This window comes from Varanus komodoensis, unplaced genomic scaffold, assembly GCF_004798865.1.
Source record: "Varanus komodoensis strain SLA01 unplaced genomic scaffold, ASM479886v1 scaffold20_3, whole genome shotgun sequence".
Classification (NCBI taxonomy): domain Eukaryota; kingdom Metazoa; phylum Chordata; class Lepidosauria; order Squamata; family Varanidae; genus Varanus; species Varanus komodoensis.
In genome coordinates this window covers 368,113-377,933 of record NW_025335588.1, presented here as the reverse complement: position 1 = coordinate 377,933, position 9,821 = coordinate 368,113, and the positions used below count along the sequence as shown (strand labels likewise).

The 9,821-nt window shown below is 69.1% G+C and overlaps 1 protein-coding gene across 2 annotated transcripts; it reads right to left on the bottom strand.

Annotated features, from left to right (window-relative positions):
- Positions 1-2,596: 2,596 nt before the first annotated feature.
- On the bottom strand, positions 2,597-5,581 carry FAM222B (family with sequence similarity 222 member B). Of its 2 annotated transcripts, none has more exons than XM_044430537.1 (2): positions 5,462-5,581; positions 2,597-4,108 (listed from the first exon to the last, which is right to left on the bottom strand). In XM_044430537.1, exons 1-2 carry the CDS (start codon positions 5,541-5,543, stop codon positions 2,637-2,639), a joined length of 1,554 nt encoding a protein of 517 aa, XP_044286472.1. In that variant the 5' UTR covers positions 5,544-5,581; the 3' UTR covers positions 2,597-2,636. The 2 variants fall into 2 exon arrangements, with proteins under 2 accessions (XP_044286472.1, XP_044286473.1); XM_044430538.1 differs by having other exon boundaries at positions 2,597-3,996.
- Between the last annotated feature and the right edge of the window lie 4,240 nt (positions 5,582-9,821).

Sequence of the window (9,821 nt, the reverse complement as noted above, 5' to 3'; positions counted from 1 at the left end):
ACCCCCCCCCCCCGGTGCCAAACCTTCCAGGATGAGGCCATAAGCCCCCCCTGCAGCACTCCCACCGCTGGGGGTGTAGATCGTCCCCCCCCCCGCCCAGAGACACGGCTGCAGCCCGGTGTCCTGGCCAGAGTGAGGGGGGGGGCTCCGTTCCCTCCCCTGGGCTGCCCCCTCGTGTCCGAGCCGGGGCACTGCTGGCTGTGTGGCCAGCCCCCCCCCCCCCCCCCCCTGGCTTCCCCCCCCCACATGGCCGTGTTTGCTGTGGGGGGGCATGCCTGACCTCCCCATTCCCCCTTTCCGGAGACCACCCATCGGGCAGCGCACGAGTTCGCTCTGCCAGCAAATGCTTACCAGGCAACTCCCCGCAGAGGCACCCAATCTTTTTTGGGGGACGCCGTGGCCCAGGATCCCCCCCAGGTGCGAGTGGCGAGTGCAGGGACAGGCACGGCCGCCGGTGGAGCGCCAGGGGACCAGATCGGGGCCAGCCCTCCACGGCACCCCCCCAGCCCGGCGCCCACTGCGTTGGTGGCCCCCTCCCCGTTCCCGGGGGGGGCGGCAGGAGGGGGCACGAGAGAAGAGCCCGGCCGGGGCTGCCGATCCGCGTTTTTTGGCTTCACTGGTTTATTTTGTTCCGCAGACAAAAGGGGGCGGGGGGGGGCTAGTCTGGATACCCGTAGCAACTTCAGCAGCAGCTTAGTATATTAATAACAATAATTAGAATCAGTGAGTGTTTTTAAGGAAAATACAGCAGCAGGCCCGTCCCCCCCCCCCGCAGGCGCTCGGGGTCTGCGCAGCAGCCGGTCCCCCCCAGGGCAGCTTTGGGGGCCCCGGCGCCGCTGGGGGACACGGGGGGGGCGGCCGACTCGGGGCAGCAGCAGTCCGGGAGGGGCTGGGAAAAGCGGCCCGCACGGGCCAGGGAGACCCCGGGTGGGGGGCAGCGGCCGTGAGGTGTCCCTGGCGCCCCACAGGTGTGGCGGGCAAGCTGGTCCCCCGTGGGCACAGGCCGAGGGGGCTGCTGGCCCGTTGGAGCCCCGCCGGGGGAAGGTCTCCGCGCCTGGGGGGAACGCGCCCAGCCGAGCCGCGCTCTGGGGGGGGCCGGGGGAGGAGCCGAAAGCCGGGCGCCGAGGGGAGGGCGAGTGCGTTGGGGGCGGAGGGGGCTCCAGACCCCGGGGGCGGCACGTCGGGGGAGGCGGGAGCAGCCCTGCGGCAGCCCCCCAGCTAAAAAATACAGGGCCAACTTCTCTGGAAAATGGGAACGGCCCCCCTTCCCCACCATCGCCCTGCCTCTGGCTGGCAGGAGGGGGGCCGGGGGGGGCAGAGGGCAGCTCCCGGGGCACTGCGCAGTCCCGCACTTTGCTGGGGATGATGGGCACGCAGCTTTGGCAAGGAAGCCCACCGTGGTCCGGGCGGGGGGCCCTCCCTTCGGGGCTGCGTGCCTTCCCCCTGCCGCGGGGCTGGGCCCCCCAAGCGAGGCCCCAGAAGACGAGACTCCCCGGGATCCGGCGCAGCACCCCGTTAAGGCAACACGCGACACGCAGGGGCGCCCGGCCTTCGCCCCCACGGGGCCGGAATGGCCGGGAAGACCTCCGAGCGAGCGCTCCGGTGCCCCCGGCGAGGTGGGGGCGAGGAGAGGGGGTGGGGGCCACGGGGCGGCCGCAAACCCCAGAACTACACACCTAAATCAAGAGAGATACACCGATTAAAACTCTTTCTAGTCCCCCCATGGCCCTCCCCACACGGGGGGTCGGTGAGGAGGGCTGCCCCCCACAGTGCTGCTCGGACCCCACGCGCTCGGGGACGTCGCACGGGGGCATCACGTGCCCCAGGCTGCGGTGTCCAGCCGTCGCGAGCGTACAGAGCAAGCGCCGAGACCGTCGTGGTCGCCCCGTCAACGTCCAAACTCAGCAGCGATCCTCACGAGGCCACGTGCCCCGAACCTGGGAGGGGGGCTGCCTTGGCAGAAGCTGGCGGAGAAAGGGGCAGGTCTGGGGACCCCCGTCGGGGACTTCCCACAGAGAGCCAGGCAGCTCCAGCCCACCCCGCAAGAGGCCCTCTCCGGGGACCCTCCTTTTCCCAGGGCCGCCCTCCACACCCTTTGGAGAAGCTGGGCTGCAGGATCCCCGACCCCGCCGGGGCTCTCCGGCAAGACGGGGGGAAGCCACCCCGTGTCCCCGGCGCGTTCCGCCGGCGGGCGCCCCGTGCTCTGCACACGGCCCCCCGCAAGCCCTCGGCCGGGGGCCCTGCAGCGCTCCCGGGGTGGCGAGCCGCCCCCCGTCCTCCCGCGGGAGGAACCAGAAAGGAGCAACGTCGGGATGCCTCGAAGCCCCTCAAAGGAAAAGGCGGGCGGGCCCAAGGGCAGCCCGGCACGAGGCGAGACTCGCGGGGCGGAGGGCCAGTGGGCCGGCTGGGCGGCGGGGAAGGGGGCTGCGCACCGCACGGGATCGGGACCGGGCTCCCCTCCCGCCACAGCAGTCCGTGAGGATGATCACTGAAGCTTGCGAGTTGAAAGGGAAACGACACGCACGTGACAGGGCAGCTGGCCGATCCGAGCCGGGCCCCCCCCCCCGAGGCCTCTGCCCCCGTCGCCCGCCCGCCCTTCTGTCCGTCCGTCCGTCCGTCCGTGGGCGGCCTCTGCCTTATCTGTACCCTGGGTGCTGGATGTGAAGGCCACGACTGTCGCTGGGCTCGGCCCCGCGGGGCAGGCCGGGGCGCAGGGGGGCCTTCCCCAGCGCCCCCCCGCCGCCCGGCTCGCGGAGGCAGGAGTGCTGGAAGGCGCCCCCCAGGTACTCGGCCGTCTGCAGCGGGCCGCCCGGGCCGGCTCTCTGGAGGGGTCCTGCCGCGCACTCCAGGGCGGCCCCCGCGGGCGGCAGGCCCCCCGCCCCGTGGAAGGGGGCGCCCAGGTCCTGGGAGCCCGAGCTGTCGCTGTTGGGGGTGGGCAGGAGGGTGCTCCAGAGGGGCTGGAAGTAGTGCCCGTTGGCGTAGTGGGCCGGGCCGGGCAGGCCGTTGGCGGGCGGCGAGGGCGGCGGCTTCTCCAGCGGGGGCTTGGCGCCGAAGGGCGGCCCCCCGCACAGCTCCAGGGCGTAGCCGGGGGCCTTGCCGGCGAAGGCCTGCCGGGGCAGCTCCCGCACGGGGGGCTTGCCCATCGGGCCGGGGGGCCCCACGGGGGCCTCGCCGCACAGCTGCTGCAGGTGCGCGAGCTGGTGCTGGTTCCAGGCGCCGAGCTGCTTCAGGTCGCTCTGGTACGAGGCGGGCGCCCGGCCGAGGCCGCCCAGCGGGACCCCCGGCGGGGCCCCGGCGTGCTCCCCGGGGTGGGCCGCGCAGGCGGGCGGGGGCGCGGGGGCGTGGCGGGCCGAGACCCGGCTGCTGGCGGCGATGAGCAGGCTGCGGCCGATGGGGCTGGGGTTGGCGATCTGCCCCTCGCACACGGAGGTGGCGCCGCTGCCCGCCCGGGCCTGGCAGAACTGGCTGATCTGGCGCACGATGCGGGTTAGGTCCGGCGGCTGGCTGTGCTGCAGCGCGGCGGCCATGGAGAGCGGGATGGTCGAGGTAGAGACGGTCACGTTGGGGGGCGCGTCGGCGTCGGCCATCTTCCGGCCCCCGTGCAGGCCGGGCTGGGGCGGCGGCGGCGGCGGCGGCTGGAGCAAGTGGCCGGCGGGATGCGGCGGCGGCGGCTGCAGGGCCGGGGGGATGCCCTGAGGAAGCGGGGCCAGGCCGTGGAGGTGCGGCAGGGCCGGCGGGCGGGCCAGGCCCGCGGGGTGGCCCAAAGTGCTGGGTGCCGGGTAGGGGGCGGAGGGGGGGTTCATCATGGCGTCCGGCAGCGGGCGCGTCCGGCTCCCGTCAAAGTCCTTGACGACGCCCTTGGCCGGCCGGCGGACTATGGCCAGGAGGCCCGCCTTCACGGCGGCCTGCGACGGCGGGTACGGGCTGTACCTCGGCCCGGAGGTGTCCAGCCCGTTCACAGTGCGGCGGACGTGCTTCCGCTGGGGCACCTTGACGCTGTTGGGGAAAATTTTGATAGTCAGAGGGTGGTCGGCCACCTTCTTAGCATACGCGTCCAACTCGGCTGGAGTGGGGTGCTGTGCGGCTCTCATTTTCTGTGTAGTGTCCCCTGGTGGGGGGTGAGGAGGAGGAGGAGGAGGAGACGGGCGGGAGGAGGAGGAGGAAGGCAGAGAGACAGAGAGAGCGAGAGGAGAGAGAGCGAGAGAGAAAGAGAGAGAGAGAGAGAGAGAAGCCATCAGCACTGACTCAACCCAACAGCCAGTGCCGTTTTCAAAGAACGTAAGAGCTGCTCGGAGCCGGACGGGGCCCGACGGCCCCGCTGCGAGGAAGCGTGGGAGTGGGGCTGGGAGGGCGGCAGCGACCCCGGGCTCCCCCTCCGCCCCCCGTCCCAGACGGCGCCAGCCCTCGGAGGGTCCGCCTGGAAGCTTTGCGAGCGGCTCCGGCTCAGTCTTCCCACGCCGAGGCCCTCCGGATGAGCTGGCCTTCCGCTCCCTGGAGCTCCCGGCCAGCGGGATGCTGGGAGTTGTAGTCCCAGCACATCGGGAGGGCATCAGGCCGGGGAAGGGCCCCTCGGCGAAGTTTCCAAGGCTGCCGCAAGCCGTGCGGGGGGCTTTCCCTGGCGCCGCTACGCGGATCTATTCCCCCGGGGAATCGGGAGATCACGCAAGATCTCTCATGGCTGGCCTTCAGAGAACCTCGCCCGGGCTCCTGGGGGAGGGCTGGGCGAGAGAAGGGTTTAAATGTTTAACAGCAAGTGGGGGGAGGGAGATCAGGGGCACGTACAACACCCGAAAAGCGACCAACAGGCTACAGGCCGAGGCAAAAATGAAGGAAGCACCCGAGTTTCCACGCCGGACGTGTTTCCAGATCTTTCTCTTCGTCAAGAGCAGCGATTTCAAAAGACATTGAAAACTGGGCGCAGGGGGACGCGGGGCTGGAAGGAACTGTGCTGCCACTGGGGGGGGGGGCAGACCACCCTCAATTTGATCCACAGGCCCAGGCACAAGCCCACCCGTGTACCATGTGCGAATGGAGCCCCGTCTCTGCCCGGGGTGCCAGAGGAAGGCCACGCTGGCTCCATGGGGCGAGGCCGTGCGCCAGGAGTCCAGGGCAGGCGGGGGATCACCCCCGGCCACGGGCTGCCCACCCCGAGGTTCCGGGGGTCGCACTGGGGGCCCCCCAACCTCAGAGCTCTGCAGTGAGTCCCGGGGGAGCCTTCCGCATCCGGAGCCTTTCCCCGTCGGGACCCAAAGGACAGGGCCTGCCAGCCGTGGCCTCCCTCCTTGCGGAGGCGCATTCGAGCACCAGACCCACGCGAGGCAAAGCGGGGGGCCTGGAGGAAGGGGGGGGGACGAGGACTCCGCAGCAAGCAACTGCGGTGAGCGGCCGCCCCCCCACCCCCTTCCCCCGGAGCGACGTGCGGACGGGCGGCGGGCTTCTCGCAACTCGCACGGAGACTCACATTTCTGAGGTCCAGCGTTCATCTGCGGGTACGGAAGCAGCTGGAAGGGGTGGTCGCTTGGCCCCGGCAGGCAGCTCAGCATGGCAGGCAGCCGCTAGCATGCAGACCCTCTGCTCCTCCGCGCGCTGCAAAGACACAAAGCCGCCAGGTCAGGAGGCGGCTCTGGCCCGCCAGAGTCCCCGGGCTGCGGCAGCCGCCCCACGAGGCCCGCCCGCTGGAGACGCTGGGCCACAGTGCCCCCCGCCCAGGCCCCAGGACGCCGAGCCTGGGCCGCTCCTCCGAAAAGATGCTTCCCAAGCTCGGTCAAGCCCACTGCATGCCCAGCCCAAAGGCGTCACTCTCAGGGACAGGTTTTGGGGGGAAGGCGACCCACTGCTGAAGCGTCCAGCAAATGCCGAAGCGGAAGGACAAGTCCGTCCCGTCAAACCGCAGAACCCGCTTCCGCGAGACACGCCGGGGCCCGCTGGCCGGGGGAGCCAAACCCAAGGCTGCCCGCGGCCGCGAGGCATGGGGGCTCCCTCCCGGGTAGGCCTCCCTGAGGCAAGCGAGCCACTCCTGCCCGCCAGACCCTCCCCTGGGGCCGCGACGGAAGCGACCTCGGCCCACCCACCTCGCACACCGCCTCTGGCTCCCCAGCTCGGGGAGGCCCGAACGAGGCAGCGGCACACAGACCCTGCCAGCTGAGGACGCTGCGGGACGAAGCCGGGCCTGTCACCCCGTCCGACGGCACAAGTCCCAGCTCCCCATGCTTCAGCTGCGCTTTCCCACAGCCGGGCCCCCCCCCCCCCACCCACAGGAGGAATGCTCCTAGCAAGGAGGGCCGCCGCGGTCGCACACACCACACAAGGGAGCCACGCCGAGCCCCCGGGCGAATTCACAGGTGCGCAGGGAGAACAGGCTGCGTGTGCTCACGGGCAGGTGGTGCCCGGGGAGGGTCTTGCGGAGACCCGACCCGAGCGCAGTCCTCAAAGCCAGCACCGCAACTCCGCCGCTGGACTGCCCGGCCCAGGCGGCCGAGGACCCGAGACCTCCGGAGGGCCCCGCGGGAGACGCTCCGGGCTCCGTCCAGCTCAGCCCGGCTGCCGCGGGGAAGCGGCTCCAAGGGGCCGGAAATGCTCCAGGTGCCACGGCCCGCTGGAAGCCCCTTGGTGGAAAAGGGGAGCTGCCAGCGGAGCCGGAAGGGCCAGGGCTCCTCTCGGGCTGCCCCTGCCAGCACCGTCGCCCGCCGGGCACACGAATCGGCCCCGGCCCCGGCTCGCGCCCAGCGCTTCTGCGTGCCGCCCTTGACCCCAGGCAGTTGGCTGCAGTCCGCTCCGTGCCTCCCGGGCCGTTGCCCCTTCCCGGCTGCGGAGGCGAGCCTGGCAACGGGGGCCCCACGGCCTCCCGCAAGGGGGGGGTGCAGAGGTGTCCAGCAGGGAGCCACATGCCAGGCGGGGGGCCTCCAGATGTGCTGGGATGCCCCCGCGACCCTCTTCCGCCGCACCAGCCGCCGTTCACTGCTCTCGAAATAAACTTGACCTGCGGCAGGCATGGCCCAGTGGCGCTCTCTTGGATCTATTATTTTATTTTTTATCCGAAACTGTTATTTCTGATCGCTATCAAATGCCCATTTATTATCTTTTCTACGGCTGGAGCTCTTGGTTTGCTATGCACACGCATGCAACTGTCAGGTTTCAGCGAGCGGGGGGGGGGGGGTTTGCACAACAGGCAGCTCTGGCTGATCTTTTGACTGATTTAATCAAGTTTGTTTGCGCAAGAAAGGGGCCTGCAATGGGATCCTACTCAAGTTTACTCAGAAGTAAATTTTGCCAGAGCCTTTGCGTCTGTGTCCCGCGTCTGTGTCCCATGAACACACCTCCTTCAGCTGGATTGTCTTAGTTCCAGGAGCCCGGAACTGCCCTCTTGTAGGATAAAGCTGCCCGTTGGCGTGCAGGAGCAAGCTGCACTGAGCCAGTGGTAGACAGAGGTAAATGAAGGTGCCGAAATAAGATTTGTGTAATGAGAACAGTGCAGAAGTGACCCAACTTCATGGCTTTTTCAAGGGTATGAATTTAAAAGGAACGGAGGAACGGCGTGTGTTTAAAATAGAGGCAGGGAAGGCTTTCAGCCCCCTAGAAACACTCCGTAAGGTGAGGAAGGTCCCCAGAGAGAACTCAAGGCAACCCTGGAAAAATAAGGAAGGTTTAACGACAATTTAACCACCGCAGTCCTCGTGCGGTGAAGGTCGGAATAGGTTTGTTTTGCTTTTTCAGGGCTGTGCGCTCTCTGGGAACCCCGCATCAGTCACGGCGGTATTACTTCCGAGTGCGTGCGAGGGGCCGGGCTGCACAAGCGCAGGAAGCAGAACGAGCTGTTCCGCTCGGAGATATTACCTGATCAGGCCTGCTCAAGTCAGAATCCTGCCCTGGTTCGGGTCGTTTGCAGGGCCCGAGAGGGAGAGTGGAGGACGGCACAGGTCCGTTCCGCTGGCAACCTGCATCTGCCCTCTGCCCCGAGACCCCCGCTCACTTCCCCGCAGCAGGAAGGGGGCAGGTGAGGGAGCCCAGCCCAGCTCCCCGCCGCCTCTGAGCTGCAAACTCTGCCAGCCTGGCAGCAGCCCCCCTGCTCACCTGCAACAGGGCAGGTAAAGCAGAGCACGCGTCTGCATGCCCAGGCTCCGGGAACGTCCGGGAGGAAGCTCACCAAAACACGACCACGCGCAAGCCCCCGGCTGCAAATGCTTCACCGGGAGTACACATCCACCCGTGGCCCAGACGAGTCCCCCCGACCCCGGGTTCCCAGCTCTGCCCTGAACCATTTCAGAATCATTCCGTGTCCGCAGCGACCCGCGTTACAGCCAAACACGCATCTGCTGGAAAGGAAATTCTCCCAGCCACGTGGAAGAGGCTGCCTCAGACGAGAATGAATCCTTTTCCTGTCCCAAGCAGCTTTGTTGGTTCGGAGGGATGGGGCTTTCCAGGGTCCTTTCCCAGCACATGGATCTTCTTAACTGGAGGCGCCAGGACTGGGACCCGCGGCCTTCTGCCTATAGAGCTGGGTGGCTGCCCGAGCGAACTGCGAGCACAGACGCCGGGGCCTCGGGGCACGTGGGGAGAAAGCCTCACCGACACGAGCGGGGCTGGGGGCGAGAGGCAGGCCGCTGCCGTCCAGCTCCAGGGCCTCGGGGTGCCAATGCCCTTCCTCTGCACCATCGCCCTTGGGGAGTGACGCCCAGAAGTAGAAACCGCTCTGCAGCCCCGGACGCGGGCACTCCAAACACGCAGAGGCGGCCGTCCATGCAGACCCAGGCGTGCGCCTCGAAGGGAGCACCGCTGCTGGGCATCCGGAGGGCCCCAAGCAGGCCCGGGGAGGCCTCCTGCCTGAAGTGCTGGAGAGCCGTGGCTGCCGGCCCGTGCCTGCAAGGCTGAGCTAGGTTCTGCGCAAGAGAGGGACCGAGGCACCGGGCCGGGAGCACACCCACGAGCTCTCGCCTGCAGCCGCACTTCTGTCGGCCTGGCCAAGCTCCGAGCGAGCAAGAGCCACGCGCACCTCTTCCCTCCCCGGTAAAGGCCGGTTCAGAAGGAAGCGGATCCCCCGCAGAAAATGGAGCCCGCCATCTCTCCGGGCAAAATGGCGCGAAGGAGAGGCCCGAGCACCACGTGGCGGGAGCACCCCTCTTCCCCACCCTCGGCGGAAAGAGCAGGGCCCCAACGCAATATCCACACAGGCAGCGGCCACCGGCACCCCGCGGTGCCAGGTGACGCAGCGGCTCGGAAAGCGCCGAGCGGTCCACCTCGCACCTTGGCCGGAAGAGCCCCTCCGCACGCCGCATCAGCTGCCTCGCGCGCGTAGGGTTCCCCGCCAGGGTCAGGCACCCCCGGGCAAGGGAGCGGGCTGCCAGCGCTGAGGAAGTCCCCGGAGAATGGCTGCCCTCGACCGGGGCGGACAATATGCCAAGTTAGGCCGACGAGGGAGCGCCGACCTGGCATTCGGTTCCTTAAATTCGCAGGCACCTGAATTCTCACCCAGGGAGGCACGGAAGCAGCATCTTGCCCCCGGTTCCGGCAGCAGGAGCAGAGCCGGCGGAGGGGAGAGGCTCCGGCTGCCAGGACGGGAGGAAACCATCCCAGCTGGCTTCCCGCGCCCCACGCAGAGCAGGCCTCCTGGCCAGGCTGGGAGTGGAAATGGCCGCGTCCTTCGCGAAGAGAAGAGCTGCCTCGGTTCTCCTCGACAGGGCCGGCCCTCGGGCAACTGCGAAGCGACCCCCCCCCCCGGTGCCAGCGAGGTCTGCCTCCACGACGGGGCCAGGATGCCGCAGTGCACCCACCCCACGGCCCGTCTGGGGCAGCCCGACTTGGCGCCGGGTCACCCGAGGCAGGAG